Source organism: Poromitra crassiceps (genome assembly GCF_964638095.1).
Source record: "Poromitra crassiceps genome assembly, chromosome: 18".
NCBI classification, from domain to species: Eukaryota; Metazoa; Chordata; class Actinopteri; order Beryciformes; family Melamphaidae; genus Poromitra; species Poromitra crassiceps.
In genome coordinates, this window is record NC_139636.1 from 3,232,109 (window position 1) to 3,251,353 (window position 19,245).

The following is a 19,245-nucleotide window of genomic DNA, read 5'->3' on the forward strand; positions in this document are numbered from 1 at the left end:
GAGGACGGCCCCTTGTTAATATGCAGCAAATGAAGGGGGATTTGGCGTGGAAAAGGAAGTGATTCCAGTTGTGCTGTTTTTTTCTTTTCTTTTCCAGATTCGCTTACAGATGTTACAGATGTACGAGTTTGTCCCCCGCAAAATAAAGACATCTCTTTCACGCACAGCAACCATTTTGTGTCTCAAATGCAGCAAGTAACACAGGTGCAAGCAAAACATTAATGAGGGTTTCCAACTTCCAATCCATTTTCGGTGTTCCAATGTTTTGGTTACACCTGTGTTACTTCCTGCCTTTATCTAACTTGCTCCACTGTAAACCTCAACCCTCGGCTGACCTGGTGCATTGCTCCGTGTACATACCATGTAAATGCAACGGCACATGGTTCAAATCCGGCACAGGTTCAAATCCGGCCCAGGACCTTTGCCTCTCTCTATTTTCAACTACTCAAGTCAACTTAAAGGCCGGCTTTACCGTGGGGAATATGAATATATATTAATTCTTAAAAAATCTTAAATTTCGAATCCGTTGAAATTTTTTAAATTGCTTGTTCACAGCCAGAGGAGAAAAAAAAATGGAAAAAAAAAAAAAAAAAAAAATGGGCCAGGTGACGCGTTTCGACGCGAAACGCGTCACCTGGCCCAATTTTTTTTTTTTTTTTTTCATTTATTTCTTTCTCTGGCTGTGAACAAGCAATTTAAAAAATTTCAACGGATTCGAAATTTAAGATTTTTTAAGAATTAATATATATTCATATTCCCCACGGTAAAGCCGGCCTTTAAGTCAATTTTATTTATATACAGTATATCGCCAAATCATAACAAAAGTTATTTTGAGGTGCTTTACAAATAGAGCAGGTTTCAGGACCAGCCAGGCTCTTTATTTTAGACCCAACAATTGAATTGAAACAATTTCCCTACAAGAGCGAGCACCTGCCGGCAGCAAGGAGAGAAGCCCTTTACAGCAACGGGAAGAAACCTGGAGCACACTTGGCTCTAGGTGGGCATCCATCAGGCTTCACTAGTTGGGATGAGAGAGAGAAAGAGAGAGGAAGAGCGAGAGGAAGAGGGGGGGAGAAAGAACGAGGGAGAGAGAGAGAGGGATGGGGGTGAGAAAAAAAGAGAAAGGTAGAGAAACAGAGAGAGGGGAGAGAAAGAGAGCGAGAGAGAGGGGTGAGAGAGAGAGGGAGAGAAAGAGAGGGAGAGAGAGAAGCCGGGGTGCACAGTAGCAGCAGTAACAGCATTGATACCAAACAGCTATAGTCAAAGTAAAAACATGATGTAATACTATATAATAAAAACCTGAAGGTGCACAAATGTGCAGGTAATCAAAGAAGCTGCTGCTCTGTACGAAGATATCAAGTGTGTGTGTGTGTGTGTGTGTGTGTGTGTGCGCTCGCGCGTGTGTGTGCATGCGTGTGCGTGTGTTTGAGCCTTTGAACTGATCTAATTTATCCCTGAATCTACAGTATGACGTGTGCTTTATTATGGCTGCCTGGCTCCCTGAAGTTAACGAGCTCTTGGAAATTAATTGTGGACCACTTATGCAAATCTGACTCATGTAGCGTACTATGTAGCCTGCTTTGATCACACCAGGCTGATGAACAACAAAACAAATTAGCCTAGCATTGAAAAGCCCTTTCACGAAGGAAGTTATAAAACCATGATTCTGATGTAACCTTTAATTCAAGACTAATAAACTTCAAAATGTTTTTTTGTCACGATAGCAGCACAAAGTTTAGTCACATTTCAACCATGACCATTGAAATATCCAAACTTAGACCATCACAAGATTGACATACTTTTTTTCGTGACAAAAATGTTTCCAAACAGCCCATGAACTCTGGGTAGAATGAGCACCATTGTGAGCACTTGTATGGCAAATAAAATAAATTAAAATGATTCCATGTGCATTCAAATTTGATTGGGACAATGTGGTATTGACCGGGCCTGTACACACTGTCATGTTTGTTCACTAAGAATACACAGTTTTCAAACTGGGTTTCACGCAGTCTTCTGACACGTCCTGGGGGAGGACTTGATCATCTGGTTAACCATAGCAAATTGCAATTTCATAGAGATGTGCTATTGGCGAAGAAGCTTTCCACAAGATTGAAGCGAATCAAATCCATCTTTTCATCAAATTTAGGATGATGATATTTGTGAAAATATACAGGGGTTCTGCGCGTGAAACTGATCTCAAGTTCCTGTTACTGTAATTATGTGAGTTTGCAGTGGCGCGCGCGCGCCTTTAACACAGAACTAGGGCACATAATGCACGGCCACATGCAGCCTGCAGGAATATCTACAGTATAACTACAGCAGTGTGCTAATTTAATGAGATATTTACAGTATAACTACAGCAGTTCTACATTTCCGACTGTGCCTACACTCCATTTGATACAGCAGGCTAGTGGAATGGAGCTACCGCGTGAAACCAAGTCCACTACTGTAGGCATTTTACTGGAAATCTCCCTTTGATACAGCACATTACACGTCATAGAAAAAAATTACACAAAAATCTAATTTCAAGTAAATGCATGTACGGATAGAAAATTAAGCCCCCCTGGGGATTTTAGATCTAAGGTTAGATTCTTATATCAAGTGTGGCATCTGCATTTTAGATTCCAGGCTGTAAGTCAATGGTGTTGTGTATCCAGAGTGACTTAGAATCACAGTGGAGCAGTAGAATAACATTAAATTCCTGTTTCATCGCCAGTTCAAATAACTTTGGATTATGAAGTGTGCAAAGGTTCAATTAAGTCACAGCTCGTTGGAACCTTGAAAAACCTTTTGAAAGGCTTTCATAATGCTGTGTGTAAAGGAGCAGTGAGTTCTCCAACTGAATTTCAAGCATGAAAATAACCAAGGTTACGAGGTTTTCACCATTCTCCTTTTGACAACCAAGCGGGTAGCTAGCTCGTAGCTAGCTCGTAGCGCCGTTCCTGAAGCCAATGCAAGCGTCTAAAACCTGCATTCTTTCGAATGACCTGCACGGGGGCGACTCCACTGGCTGCAAAAAGGGGTTTGATTATATAGAAGTCAATGGGGAAATGACCTATACTTCTTACTTGATTTATGACCTGATTAAACACTTTCCCAATGAGTTGACAACAGCGAAATATTCCTCTGTTTTCCGAGAACGATCATGTATGTCAGAGAGAGAGGCGCAAGAAAAAGAAAAAGAATATCCCCACTATATAGCCTACGGTATCTTTACCTCAAGCCCAAGTTCACAAGACAGAATTCAAGTCTGTTCTTGGAAATCATAAAAAACCCCAGAGAAAGTGAGTCATTGTTGAGAAGTTTGTAATTGCCTTTTACAAGCCACACATTAGTCTCGCAAATCAAATCACGGTGCCTTTGGCTCACAGCACCTGTCAATCCAACCCTCAGGACAGACCCACCACCACCATGTTCCAGCAGCATCTGACAGAACGGACCCACCACCATGGTCTAACACCACCTGACAGCCAGTCACTCCATAAAGTCCCACATGACAAAGCTCCACGTTATATTTCACATATTTGACACATTTAAACCCTCACTGTGCAGACAAGCCCAAGCCAGGGTCTAAAACATTTGGGATCAAAGCTAACAAAGCTTGCATGTCAAGTTGAAAAGGCAAAAGGAGGAATTCCTAACCGGCAGTGTGATGTCAACCCTAACTGGCAGCATGTCGTCAACCCTAACTGGTTTTTGAGATCTTAAAATATTGTTTTAAACACCCGACATGTCCTACTCCTTACTGTATGTGTGGCTTTGGTTTTCCTGTCTGGCTCCCTTGGTACGCACTAAAAATAAGATCATGTGGTTTTGTAAAGATTTCACACGCACGCACGCACGCACACACACACACACACACACACACACACAGACAGACAGACAGACAGACAGACAGACACACACACACACACACACACACACACACACACACTCTTGATGACAGATGAGAAGCAGTCTACAGGATGAGTCTCATATAGTGATTTGATGGACATCAACCAATAAGCACTTTGATGTTTGTGGTGATGAATGGACCCTGACTCTAACAGGACAGAACAGACTCTGTACCTCTCACACTGTGTCCCCTCACCTGTAATGGCTCATGTGTCATGACTCTAACAGAACAGAACAGACCCTCACACTGTGTCCCCTCACATGTAATGACTCATGTGTCATGACTCTAACAGAACAGAACAGACCCTCACACTGTGTCCCCTCACATGTAATGACTCATGTGTCATGACTCTAACAGAACAGAACAGACCCTGTACCTCTCACACTGTGTCCCCTCACATGTAATGACTCATGTGTCATGACTCTAACAGGACAGAACAGACCCTGTACCTCTCACACTGTGTCCCCTCACATGTAATGACTCATGTGTCATGACTCTAACAGGACAGAACAGACCCTGTACCTCTCACACTGTGTCCCCTCACATGTAATGACTCATGTGTCATGACTCTAACAGAACAGAACAGACCCTGTACCTCTCACACTGTGTCCCCTCACATGTAATGACTCATGTGTCATGACTCTAACAGAACAGAACAGACCCTCACACTGTGTCCCCTCACCTGTAATGACTCATGTGTCATGACTCTAACAGGACAGAACAGACCCTCACACTGTGTCCCCTCACCTGTAATGGCTCATGTGTCATGACTCTAACAGGACAGAACAGACCCTCACACTGTGTCCCCTCACCTGTAATGGCTCATGTGTCATGACTCTAACAGAACAGACCCTCACACTGTGTCCCCTCACCTGTAATGGCTCATGTGTCATGACTCTAACAGAACAGAACAGACTCTGTACCTCTCACACTGTGTCCCCTCACCTGTAATGGCTCATGTGTCATGACTCTAACAGAACAGAACAGAACAGACCCTCACACTGTGTCCCCTCACCTGTAATGGCTCATGTGTCATGACTCTAACAGAACAGGACAGAACAGACCCTCACACTGTGTCCCCTCACCTGTAATGGCTCATGTGTCATGACTCTAACAGAACAGAACAGAACAGACTCTCACACTGTGTCCCCTCACCTGTAATGGCTCATGTGTCGTTTTACAACACAAAATACACACTCACAGCTGGCATATGGGGCGAGTTGTTCCACACTCCACACAGGAGACACAGCCCACATCTGAATGATTAGAACACGGAGACCCAGACTCATACAGAACTTAAAAATTAAATCAAAAACAGCACTCACAGATGTCTATAGTTAAGTTAATAAGTTTAAACTTTTAATGCGCACAGCAGCAGTATAGTACAACGGACGCGTTTCAGCCTCACAGGCTTTCCTCAGCGTTGCTACAAACAGTGGGTGTGACCCATATAAGTAGAAGCCAGGGCCATGCTGAATGAAACCAGCTGTTGAAAATGCATGCATCAATCAATCAATCAATCTCAAACATTAGGGTATATCTAGAACAGACAGAGTGGTCAAGAACCTACATAACAAATAAATAAGATGACCACACAGCTAATCAGAATACATCGACATGACTGATTAAATCACTCACAGATCCTAAAAGAAATAAATCTGTGAACAGGTATTCAAGTATCAAGACAAATATAAAAAAGAAGTATCAAGCCAAATATAAAAAAGAAGGTAGATAAATATGGACAATTGTAGATATATACAAGTGTCAATCTGTATAAATGGTATCTGCCACAACGAGATAAGTAATACCAAAAACACATTAGAAGTAGCCTATGAGAAAAATATAAGAAAAATTTAAGAAAACCCCTCAGTCTAAATCTGCTTGACAGGAGCAGATGACCCATCTCAAAATGTGTAAGCATGACCAATCACAAATCAAAACAAGGGATCAAACCACTTATAAGACACAAGAGAGCAATAATTCTTCATTTAAACCCTTAGGATGCTCAGTCTGTAAGTGGTGTATCCAATATGCTTCTCTCTGGAGAAGTTTTCTCTCCCTGTCTCCTCCTCTCAGAAGTGGCCCCACTGACTCAATCCCCATAAATCGCAAGCTACAAACGCCATGGTCATATTTATTAAAATGTTTGGCAACTGGAGAATTCTCGTCACCCCTTCTGATGCTGCTCTTATGTTCGGAAATTCTAATTCTCAGTTGTCTTTTTGTTTTCCCCACATAGTACAAACCACAAGGGCATTTTAAAAGGTAGACAACATGAGTGGACCGACATGTGATTCTATCTTTGACCATCATCGATTTCCCCGTATGGGGATGTGAGAATTGATTACCTTTAATCATGGCGTTGCAGCTTACACAATTCAAACAAGGAAAGTTACCTGGGGGAAGAGAATTTAAGCTGGAAGCTGCTCTGATTGACATGGTCGGAGCCAATGACAGATTAATAAGCCGGGAGCGGACATCCGGCAGCGACTGACACAGTCGCTCCAATGGGAGAGCAGCTGTAGAGCAAGGGAGGGCTACCCGCTCCCTCAGATCCTCCTCCTCCATCCATCTCTCTGTCCCTTCTGCCCGGCTCACCACCATGGGGAGCAGAGCTTTCAGCCGCTCTGCTCCCAAACTCTGGAACTCACTCCCTCCTGACATTCGTAACATTGACACCCTCCCCCTGTTCAAATCCAGCCTCAAAACTCATCTCTTCAAAGTAGCATATTCCCTGTAATTTCCATGGTGTTTTCTTTGTTTACTGTTTAGTTTCTTTGTTTTTGTTCTATCTTATTTCCCTTCCACTCTTTTATATTATATTTTATGCTGTTTGCTTACTTGTTGCTCTGCATCTGATTTTACCCTGTAAAGTGTCCTTGAGTGACCTGAAAGGCGCTTTTAAATAAAATGCATTATTATTATTATTATTATATCCCAGTAGCCTGTTTCCGTGCGGCCAGACTTCTCTCACAGGAGGGAGGGGAGGCTGGCCAGCAGGTAGCACACGATGTGTGGGCAGTGGGCACACACACACACACACACACACACACACACACACACACACACACACACACACACGCGTATCAGCACTAGTGATTCTAAAAATTGACGCCCCATCACCAGAGACCAGCAAGCATATCAGCAAGGTAAATGGAGTGCACTCAGCTCCAACAGCATGCACTCTCTGGCTCATTAACAGCATGCACTCTCTGGCTCATTAACAGCATGCACTCTCTGGCTCATTAACAGCATGCACTCTCTGGCTCATTAACAGCATGCACTCTCTGGCTCATTAACAGCATGCACTCTCTGGCTCATTAACAGCATGCACTCTCTGGCTCATTAACAGCATGCACTCTCTGCTCCAACAGCATGCACTCTCTGGCTCATTTTGACACAGAAATGCATCCCTCACAGTGAAGAGCCATCTCCTCCACTTCAGACAGTATTTCAAACTTCTAGCACCACTACACAGTGCTGTTGGGGATAATATAAACTTCTAGCACCACTACACAGTGCTGTTGGGAATAATATAAACTTCTAGCACCACACAGTGCTGTTGGGAATAATATAAACGTCTAGCACCACTACACAGTGCTGTTGGGGATAATGTAAACTTCTAGCACCACTACACAGTGCTGTTGTGAATAATATAAATTTATAGGACCACTACACAGTGCTGTTGGGGATAATGTAAACTTCTAGCACCACTACACAGTGCTGTTGGGAATAATATAAACTTCTAGCACCACACAGTGCTGTTGGGAATAATATAAACTTCTAGCACCACTACACAGTGCTGTTGTGAATAATATAAATTTATAGGACCACTACACAGTGCTGTTGGGGATAATGTAAACTTCTAGCACCACTACACAGTGCTGTTGGGGATAATGTAAACGACAGAACATCAGCCCTCTTTTCACATTTAGCCTGGTATTTCACATCTTTCCAAACATGCAGCTGGTTACCCAATCTGGACCCCCAGAGTCTATCAGTCTGACGACTAATAAGACTGTGTCTGGGACAGACCATGTTTCCGGTGTAGAGCGGACGTCCGCACCTACACTTGCGCTTCTGTGCGCCGCAGTCATTGTTTACGATCGTTCGATTGAGGCGAGAATGCAGTTGGAGTTGATCAATTGATATTTTTTGTAGGTGTTTTAGGTCCAGCTGATATTTCAACTCATCTCTATCCACCTTATTTTTGAATCCCCCGCTGTAAAATAATTATGGGTGCAAGGTCCGGTCTAGAACGTGACTGATTGTTGCAGCTGGCACATTTCCTCAAAACTCCGACGCTGGAAAAATTTGCTTGTCACAACACTCGTTTGACGACTTATTTGAGGGAATGAAATAATGTTATCTAACATCACATCCACTATTTCTGTTGCTCTTTGAACAACTTTGTGATATTTATCGGTGAGATTTCTGGCCAAGCTGGATGTGATTTGCTCTGTTCGCGGTTCGCCTGCCTGCAGCTTTGAAACATGGTTTACAGACGGGCTATGTTGTGTCCGTGTCAACAACGTAACGGTGGGAGGAGGCTGGGAGGATTACACCGGAAGAAGCACCCATATTTCACATAAGGCATCACGGCAGCTAGGAATAAGGTGGATAAACGCATGAGACGTCGTCAGACTGTAAACAACCACGGTAGAGGAAGTCTTGGCGCGGACGTCCACTCTACACGGGAAACCCTGAAATATCGGCCATCTGTCCCGGAGTCTTATTAGTCGTCAGACTGATAGACTCGGGTGTCCAGATTGCCGGTTACATACTGTAGCTGTTACATACTGTACATACTGTACATACTGTTACATACTGTAGCTGACAGCTGTTGAGGCAGGAATAAAGATGAAACACATTCATTATATTGTTTCAGCTTCAGTTTCAAATCCCAGCCAGTTTTCAACTCTCTCTTCCTCCAAAGCTTCCTGCTGGTATCTAAGGACAGGGGGAAAGAGGAGAGCTTTCTGGAAGTGAGTTCAAACGAGGTGTGCATGGTGTGTGTGCAGGGGGAAAGATGGGAGGCGATTTATTCCATTTGCCATAATAGGCCTAATGCCAAACTGTGCTAGCTTTGACATGCACAAAACCTCATTCAATCACAGAGTAGTATTTTCCCTTTCCCCGTAGGCTCCGCACACCCAGGACGATTTTCCATGAAGTCATTTGCTAGACAGTAAAACTGAAATGAACAATATGTCCTAGAGAAATGACAGAATAGGTATATTTCCACTGACCAAAATGGCCTATTCGACACGGCTACTTCCTGGAGACTCGGCGCACCGGGCACCAACTCTTCCCCGCTCTCGCCACCGGACCGGACGAGTGAGTCCACCCACGGCTCGAGCTCGACTCACCACTGGGTCGCAATCGCTCATCGGCGGTTAAGGTTCGGGTTGGTTATGATTTCGGTCGGGGTTAGGGTTAGTGTTGGTTATGGTTTCGGTCAGGGTTATGGTTAGGGTTAGGGTTGGTTATGATTTCGGTTGGGGTTAGGGTTAGGGTTGGTTATGGTTTGGATCAGGGTTCAAAACGGAACACGCTGATGGGAGAACTCTCTCGGTTGAGAGACGAGCACGCTACCACAGGTCCACCTAACCCACGCCTATGCCCTAACGTGTCAGCAGCCCATTTCAATATCAGACTGTCTTTACGTTAAAGACCACTAGAGGTCACCACTCCCGACTCCACCGTGTCCACTGCACGCATGCAGTTACTCACACGACTGCAAGAGGTCGCAAAAAGGACAACATGGGTCGTTTTAACACCCTGGAAAATAGACATATGTTGTCGTGTTTTTGTGAGGATGGTCCAGAAGTGAAATAAAAAGAATTAAACCAAATATGATGTGTCTTTATTCACACTGTAGATTTATTAGTATGATCCTAGTTATCCAGTTGTGAAATGTCGCTGGAGATCAGCCACTGGTTAACTGAGCTAGAATATGACTGTCATGTTATCAGAAACTGTCAAGCTCAAGCTTGTAGAAGTTCATTATGTGTTTAACTCACTGACCTCGCAAGAAAAATTAAACCATAAAACCAAACCAAAGCTTTATCAGAGCGTGCATCAAATAGCACTGACAGACACTAATGCTGCACTGATGGATTTCCTCATTTACAGTGTTAATAACATCCAGGACACAGATGTGCAGCCAGGCGTTAGTGACTAAAACATGAGTCACAGAGCCTGCAGCAAAACTGACAAACCAACGTTCTTCAAGCTGCCTGATGCATCTGCTGACAAAACCAGAAAACACGGTGAAGAACCAAGGAATGTGATGGACAAAGGAATGTGATGGACAAAGGATTGTGATGGACAAATTCCCACCAGTTCCCTTCCGCCCCGAACAGGCGCCCCGACGGACCAGAGGAGGCGCTAGTGCAGCGACCATGCAGGACAGGACACATACCCTCAATCCGGCTTCCCACCCGCAGACACAGCCAATCGTGCCTGTATGGATGCCCGACCAAGCCGGAAGTAACACGGGGACGCAGGGAATCTACTGGTACACTACCTGGACATCACAAGCTCTCTTCTGACAACATTTTAGTCTTTCAAATTAAGATTAATAATGGATTTGACTGTGATTAATGAAGTGTACGTGACATTGCCTTTCCTGCATGCTTACGCAACATAATTACTTCATTCTAATGATGGAGAACGCCCAGTGATTTTGATTTGCATTTTGCCTTTTTCCTGCTGCACCCTGCTTCTAACCCCCCACTCTGCTTTAGTAGCCACAGAAAACACTACACCCATGGATTATTGTGTGAAAATAATAGTGAAATTCTGATCCCTTTCATTATCAGGGTTTGACCTATGGATTTGCAGCTGTGTGGACGTGACCTGCCCAGCTGTGAGCATCTCAATCATCTGGCCAGTTAAACTGGAAAAGTGCTGTTAAACTCCCACTGACGTCCTGGGGTCTTCAACGCTGCAGCGCTTCCCCCCCGCATGGAGACGCTTAACCCCCCGCATGGAGACGCTTAACCCGGGCAACATTGTAAATCAGTAACCCTGGAGTTATGGTGGTTTCGTTTTAAAAATTCAATAGAGTTTGTGTCACACACTTTGCATTTGGTCAAAACCCGAGGTGTATATGGTTTCTACCTGCAAAGGCCAAACATTTGAAGAGAAGACGTCTATAATTTCACAAAATGTAGCCTATATCAGTGATTTGCAACGTGTGGTCCTGGGACCACTGGGGATCCATGAAGTGGTTCCAGAGGTCCCTAGCAAATTGATGAATTATTCATCTTAACCATTATTTCATTTACAAGATTTCACAGTCAGATAATGTAGAGGAATGACTTTTTGATAGTTTCTCTGTTAGCTCTCTAACTACAATACAGGGTCATGATGGCTTTTTGGACAAAATCATATCTAACAATACAAATATTCTCAGATTTGGGTCTAAGAGACAAAATCTCATCAAATGGGGGTCCATGGCTCTAGTGTGTGCAAAATGAGGGTACTACATAATGAAAAATGTTGAGAATCACTGGCCTATCTGACTGATTCCTTATACCTGCCATCGCTACGCCTTCAGATACCTGAGGGGAGAGGGCTTCAGCCAATGACCTTTCTGTACCCCACACCTCCCACCCACCCACAGACACACAGCACCACCCACACTGTGTCCACCCCTCCCCAGAGATTTGGCCTTCAAGCAGGTTTATGTGTTGGAACTTGTGTGTTTTAGCACAGCAGACATCAGAAACTAGTGCTATCTACTGGCATGCTGGGTCCAAAATGTTCTCTCTCTCTCTTTTTCTCTCTCTCACTCACTCACACACACACACACACATACACACACACACACACACAGCGTGTGAGTTCCGCTGAGTTTTGACTCACAAGTCTCTTGGACAGTCTCATTTATCACAAAAGGTTTTGGCTCGGCTCTGTTCAGAAACATTTTACATCCTGGGCATGTGGTAGGCTATTAGAAAGCAGTAGCGGCTGGTGCATTTTTGTCCAGGGAGGGCTATACCAAATATAGGCCTGGACAATGGGGTTGAAATCAATATGATAATCATAAGGATTATTCTCAATATCAATATCATATGTTTCACGTATGCAAAATCAGTGTTCATCTCATTGAACTGAATGGTGATGTCAAACAAACCTTACATTTTCAAATAATATTCCTGCCATACCTCATTTGATCAGTTTTTAAGTAGCCTAACATTTGCTTGTCATCATCAATTTAGACAGCAGAAATGTCACTATTAAAATAACTTCATATCATCACGATGATTCTACTGAAAGACAACAAACAATAATAGGCTATTGAATTATCCACTCCAGCCCTAAATCAAGCAAGTAGTAACGGACGTTAGCCTACTAGTACCTTCTGAATCATATGGGCAACAGATTAGTAGGCATATCAATCACGGAGCAGATGACAGAAATAGACACAGTAACCTGGTCAGCAGCCCTCTGATCTCTACATCAAACTTCCCTCATTATAGCTTTAGCATCCATATTTAACTACGGTACTTGAAAAGCACATGGCATAAACACTGAGTTACATTACATTACCTATGAGGAAAGCACGTTCGTGCATGCAAATAGAGTCCGTAAAGAATGCATTGCCGTCGCTCTACCTGGCCCCACCTCCACCTGGTCGCTAGATACCAGCGCCCCGAATCCCTTTGTTTTGAGAGCGAACTGCGCATGTGCAATTTACACAGATCCTGGCTTAGCACTGGTGGAAGCCGGAAGTCCCCGGACAGCGTCCGTGGCAGAAAGTAGTTGACCCAAAACAGTAGGCTACACATGTAGATCATTATGAATCTACATATTTATTGCAGATTATATACTCACTATCTAATATTCACCTCGCTCATAAAATATATATATATATATATATATATATATATATATATATATATATATATATATATACACGTTTTATTTCCCCCTCCTTCATGTGGGTGTAGGTGGGGCGGCGCCCTGGCGCCCTCTAGTGGCCGGCCGCCACTGTTCGAAAGAGACATTACATTGGCAATTCAAAAAAATACATTCTTAGGTGTAGGCTATACTTTATTATAAATATAATTGATAACACAGCTGAGAATGCCTTTTTTGAATTCCCAATAATCTGTTTATAGCTATTACAAATCTGAGCCTACAATCTGAGAAGCTGAGAGTCCTGATCCCCTTATGGAAAAAGAGCCATAGACTGATATAGGCTATAGCCTACAGATATAATATACTGTTATTATAAACTCACTGCCACATACACACCACACTGTAACTTTCACTTCCACATAGGCCAATAGGCTACACACCACACTGTAACTGTCACTACCACATAGGCCAATAGGCTACACACCACACTGTAACTCTCACTACCACATAGGCCAATAGGCTACACACCACACTGTAACTGTCACTACCACATAGGCCAATAGGCTACACACCACACTGTAACTCTCACTACCACATAGGCCAATAGGCTACACACCACACTGTAGCCTACAAGTCCCAGAACTCGCCCTCATGATGGTTCTGTGACTGCGTGGCCCGGGACGTCAAAGACAAACTACACCATTTTACTTATGAAGCTAGAAAATGAAGAATAAGTGACATAAATAAGAAAAACAAATAGAAGAATAAGTAGGCCTATGTTTATATTTTTTTCAATATTTTTCTTCTTCTAAAATTAGAGGTTGTAGTGGGGGGCAACAATCTGGGTTTCTCATGTGCACCCCCCCTATCCCCCCACCCCCCAGGAAAAATTATTGCCCACCCCTGGCTATAAAAAACAAGGCCTTGCCTTGCCAGGTAACGCAAAACATCACTTCACTAAAAAGACATGCAGGGCAAAGGAAACTATAAAAATGACAGGGACAATGCTCTGCACACATGCTTTCAACAGGAAACTTCAAAGGTTTTCCCCCCTTCCATGCTCGTGCACACACGCGCGCACACGCAGATCCTTACTGATAGTCTAAATATGAATATGCGTTTATGTCAATCTGACGTCTTGAGTAGCCTATCCTAACTGGGCAAACCACACAGACGGGCCAAGAACCCGCTATGCAAATGAAGGCGCAGCTTGATGTAAACCTGCCTGCCTGGATGCACTTTGGCCGTTTTTCTATTTGCGTAGGCCACACGCACGTTTTTAAGCAAATGTAAATCCATACATGGGCGAATCCAGTGTAGCTACCTACAGGATGCTAGCCTACTGAATAGGTGTCATGCAAATCAGATAGCTAAAACGCACGCACGCACGCACGCACGCACGCACGCACGCACACACACACACACACACACACACACACACACACACACACACACAAATAATTGTTTTCCTGAAATTATTATAGCCTACTGATTTTATTGATATTTGTTTCAAATTGATTGGAGTTATATTTGTCCACCTTTTAAATAGCCTATAGCCTACCTTTTATAGGATATAGGCTGTTTATTGAATAACCGATGAAAAGTGGTTAGAAGTGCAGGCACCTGAGATAGCCTACAGGCAAAGACGAAGGGGGGCTTATGGATGAAAAATGCCCCAGTGAGCCGAAAAGATCGACTTGGTCGCGATCATTTGAGCCGATCGTGTGGGAGCTTGCAGGCAGAGAGCCTTATCAAAGCTCGCCCCAGCTCCACAGTGAAGAGCACCTGGGACAGCAGCCCCTGCCTGGAGTACCCTAAACTATGACCTATGACCTCCAGTCCACCAGCGAGGCAAACAGCCAGCAGTGAACATCACAATATTTATTACACCCATGACCCACGAGACTCTGAATTTAAAAGGGAGTCAAGACAATTAGCCTATACGACAGTTGGTGGGCATGATTCACTGCAGCCAGCAATACATAAGAATCAATTAGCCTATAAGTGGCCATATGTTTTAAAGGCTAATCATTTAGTTTATTATGGGAATACCAAACCAGCTGTCCGTGTAACAGCAGTTCAACTTTAGGGCTACTTAATTGACCAGTGACAGTGTTGAAGTGGGTGACAGTTTAGCTTGGACTCTCTCTCCCCTGCCCGCCCGCGGGTTTTAATGTCACCATTGCATAATTATAATAACGTTCAGTAGCCTAGTAGCCTATACGCCTTCAGTCATTTATAAGCTATAGTTAATTATAAACTAATGACGAACTAATCATTTATAGGCTACAAAACATTAATATAGGCTGATGTAGGCTAGATTAAGTTGTAACTATTAAAAGTTTGTATATTCCAACCTGTCTTTATACATATTTGTTAATCGTGAACAAATTATGAGGAAATAATTAGTAGCCTAAATGAAAAAAATAATTAACTAATAGCTTATAGGCCTACTAGCCTACTGAACGTTAGGCTATTATAAAGTGCTACCGTGAATAGTCACAACTATGCCAGACTGGCGCCGCCGCAAAAATCAATTTATTGATTTATGAGCCATTAAGTCTGCCCTGCGTGCGGAATAAGGAAGACGTGGATAGGACAAGCTGCTTAAATTCCAGACAGGTGGAACATTTTGAAACGAGTTAAAGGAAAGGAAAGTTTAGAGAGAATTCGCAATAGGCTTCACTGCTACCCGCAATCCACGAGTATGAAACATTTCCTCCGGTAGCCTACACTACCCCGACACGCTTTGATCCAGTAACAGTTTAATAGGCTACAGTAGCTTGTGAAAACCTACCAGGAATTTGCCTTGAATGGGTTATTTCTGTAGGCGACACAGAGGCTACTCATGCCTATAATGACCTATTAAAGCCTCATAACAAATGTTATAGAACTTTAATTGTTTCCATAAACCATGTATCTGCGGACTGCACTGCTCACAGTGGAAAGCTAGGCTACTGCCCTGCGTCGCAATGCAAAATGCCTTTAAAAGTGAAAGCAAAGCACGGGAAAAATCACTTACTTTTGACTTCTTCATATGGAACGAGAGGAGTAAATCCAGTGTACGCGAAAGCCTATTTTATCTTACTTCTACGGGGAGGAAAGGGGTTGTCATCATCCCGTGTGCACATATCCAATGCCTCAGTCAGTAGTATCCAAGCAGGGCAGAAAAAGAACAACGAAGAGGAGATATCCTAACGTTAAACCTTTGCAACCCGTAGGCTAATAATGTGGCGGGCGGGTGGCATCGATCCACCAAATATCTAGTGTAGTCAGTGAAAGTTAGATCCAGAGACTGACGGACTGACAGCGGCGTGCAGAGCAGCACTGTGCGGACTGACGGAAGGAGTTGGAGACTCCTCGGCAGGACAAGCCTTTATAATGATGCGTAAAAGCGCTCCAAGAGCCGCCCTCTGACGGGCTGCTCTACACAGCATGGAGTTCACTCAACACCAAACCACTACATCCTGGATAATCGAAACGATACGCAATCATATAGATCTTTAGACCATAGCCTACTGCAATCACCTGTGGTATCACAAATGTCCCCAATGAGACCTAGTGCGTCTGCAGTGCCTAGTAATGTAGTGACCTTATGGTAGCCTATGGGATTTAGCAGTGCTTTTTCTTTTTCTTTTCTTCCATATTAAGGGCCACTCATTTAGTCCACACTAGGGCCACAGACCTCCATTTGATCAGATTTGGTCTCTCAGACCAGAATCTAAGATTATTCTATTTTCTACGTTAGATATGATTTGGTCCGGAATTTCAAGACTGTCTATAGTATTGTAGGTATAGAGAGGTAACAGAGAAACTGATCAAAACAGCCATTCTTCTACATCTTTAATTTTTTCAACTTCTTTTAAATGAAATAATGCTGAGGTTTAACATTCCGAAATTTGTTGGGGACCTCCTAGAGAACCGCCCGCCACAAGGACCCCTGGTGCCCCCCAGCAGTCGCGTAGGGTAGTCATGATGGGCCCCAGTGCAAGCAATTTTGTAGTAGGCTACATGCTAGTTAAGTACACACACACACACACACACACACACACACACACACACACACACACACACACACACACACACACACACACACACACACACATATATATATATATATATATACACGTGTATGTGTGTGTGTGTGTGTGTGTGTGTGTGTGTGTGTGTGTGTGTGTGTGTGTGTGTGTGTGTGTGTGTGTGTATACCAACATATGTTGGATTTTACAGTTGAATGAGTTACTTAGGCTATTTTATGGGGTAACTAGAGGGGTCATAGAGCAAGATATCAGAACCATGGACAGCGCTCTGACACCCGGTAACTAGTCTCGTCTCCCAGACGTTTAGAGACTGAGAACTGAGTCTACCCGGTAACAGACAAGGCTGCGTTTCCCAACAAAGAAGCTTCTTAAGGAGTTAAGAAGCTTCTTAAGGAGTTAAGGAGTTAAGAAGGCTCCAAAGAAGTGTTTCCCAAACGCCTTCTTAACAGCCTTCTTAACACATCGCTAAAGAAGGCTCTTAAGAAGGGTTCTGTGAAAGGTGCTATATAAATCCACAACATTCTTATTATAAAAGGAATCCATTCTGATTAGAGGAATATAGCCTACGGTAAAACATTTAAAACACAAGTAACCATATTACATAGAGGAGAGATTTTCAAGTGTTCCCCAATTTTAAACACTAAAGGGTGCATGAAAGAAAGGAAAAAGGCAAAAACACAACAGTGGACACTATATTATTACCTCCTTTTGCCTGACACGGCTGAATCTGCGAGTGTTTCGTCGTTAAGAAGGTGTTAAGAATGCCCCAGACCCTTCTTACAAAACCTTCTTAACGAAAGATCATCTTAGGCTAAGAAGCAATTGGGAAATGCATTTGCTTCTTACGGGAAGGGTTAAAGAAGCTTCTTAGCGCTAAGAAGCTTTTGGGAAACGCAGCCAATCATAGTTTTTAAGCAACACCTGAGAGCAGAGGAGCTGTCTATTTCACTGTGGTTCTGAAATGACCACTGACTTTAACATGTTTAATGTTGATGAATGTTGATGTTATGTTGAATAAGCATAATATCATTCTGAAAAAATGGCATGACATGAGATAGGCCTAAGTTGTTGGAGAGCTGCGCTGTCCACGGGCCCCTCTACCCCAGGGGCACCAGTGCAACCGCACTGCCTGCACTGTCTATATTTACGCCACTGGCCCCCAGAGCCCACGTTGAGAACCACTGTATAGTATCACTCATATTCCTATAGGGACTAATATGAGTAATACGATGACAATGTCACTCATATCATTATGACAAAATTAATGACATTGTCAGAGTAGTCCCTACAGGGACTTAGGCTGCTTTCTCACTGGGAACGATTGCTTTCATTTTGTTTTGTTTCATTCCGTTCCGTTCCGTTCCGTTCCGTTCCGTTCCGCACCCGGGAACCATTGCCCCCCTCTCCTCTCCCCCGATGGTCAGCTTTCACATTTAATATTTCTTCCGCGCTCGGAAACGGAACAGAGTGCACTTGCGTCATCAACTATGCCTGGAGTTTATCCTCGCCCGTGTGTTGTCTATGAGTTCCGGAACGGTTGGCTTTCACACTCGCAATTGTTCCGTGCCCGGGCACGCCAAAGCGCTCCCCAGACCACCTTTTCAAGTGGATCCTGTCACGGTTCCCTGTTGCGCGCCCAGGCGCGGAACGCAACGCAATGCAACGTTCACACTCGTCAAATGTTCCGAAACTGGGGTCAATTTGGGGACAAGTGTGATCAGGAACGGTACCCGAGCGCCAGTGTGAAAGCACCCTAAAACTGTACGAGTGATACTGTATGTTATAGAATGGAATTTCACCACTCCTCATCCACTATATAATCATTATAACAGCTTATATAAACCAAATTGAATGAAACCAAGAGTCCAGGAAGTGTCTTATAAGGGCCTGTGTCCACCTACCGTCTTTTTCCGACGTTAAACGCTGGGGAAACGCTGATCTCGGCGCACAATATAACAAGGAAGCAGTCTGAAACTAACGTTAGCTCAGTGCGGTAGTAGCTTGATAGCTGACAGCTAACATTAGCAAACAACACACATACAGTGATTTAGCTCAACACTCACCAGAAATATTAAGTGTCTAGCCAATCTGCTCCCACAATTGAGCCTTTCTGTCTCTGTTGCGATAGTTTTTTCATATGATTAGTTGCCAGAATAGGAGCACCCAACACCAGCGTCTTTCTGAAAAGTTAAAATATTTTCAGCTGGGAGCGCTGGGAGTCGGGCGCACAAAAACACCAGAGCGCTGTGAAAATAGACGCTGGACGCAGCGCACTTTCTCTAGACGTCTGTGTGCGCCCGCATACGCTCTCCCCCCATTGGAAACAATTGAAAATAGACGCCGGAGCTGATGAAAAGGCGCTAGGTGGACACAGGCCCTAAAAGTATATTTAAAGCCATACATTACTTTGGCAATGTATGTACACATTTTGGTATGTCA

The 19,245-nt window shown here is 43.6% G+C and overlaps 1 protein-coding gene across 2 annotated transcripts in view; it reads right to left on the reverse strand.

Annotated features, from left to right (window-relative positions):
* The window catches only part of kitlga (kit ligand a), a 75,245-nt gene extending 59,155 nt beyond the window's left edge, over positions 1 to 16,090 (reverse strand). For both annotated transcript variants that reach the window (XM_083655055.1, XM_083655054.1), the window contains exon 1: positions 15,789 to 16,090. In XM_083655055.1, the coding sequence (XP_083511181.1) occupies positions 15,789 to 15,803 (15 nt within the window). In that variant the 5' untranslated portion in view covers positions 15,804 to 16,090. The remainder of the gene's footprint in view (positions 1 to 15,788) is intronic.
* Between the last annotated feature and the right edge of the window lie 3,155 nt (positions 16,091 to 19,245).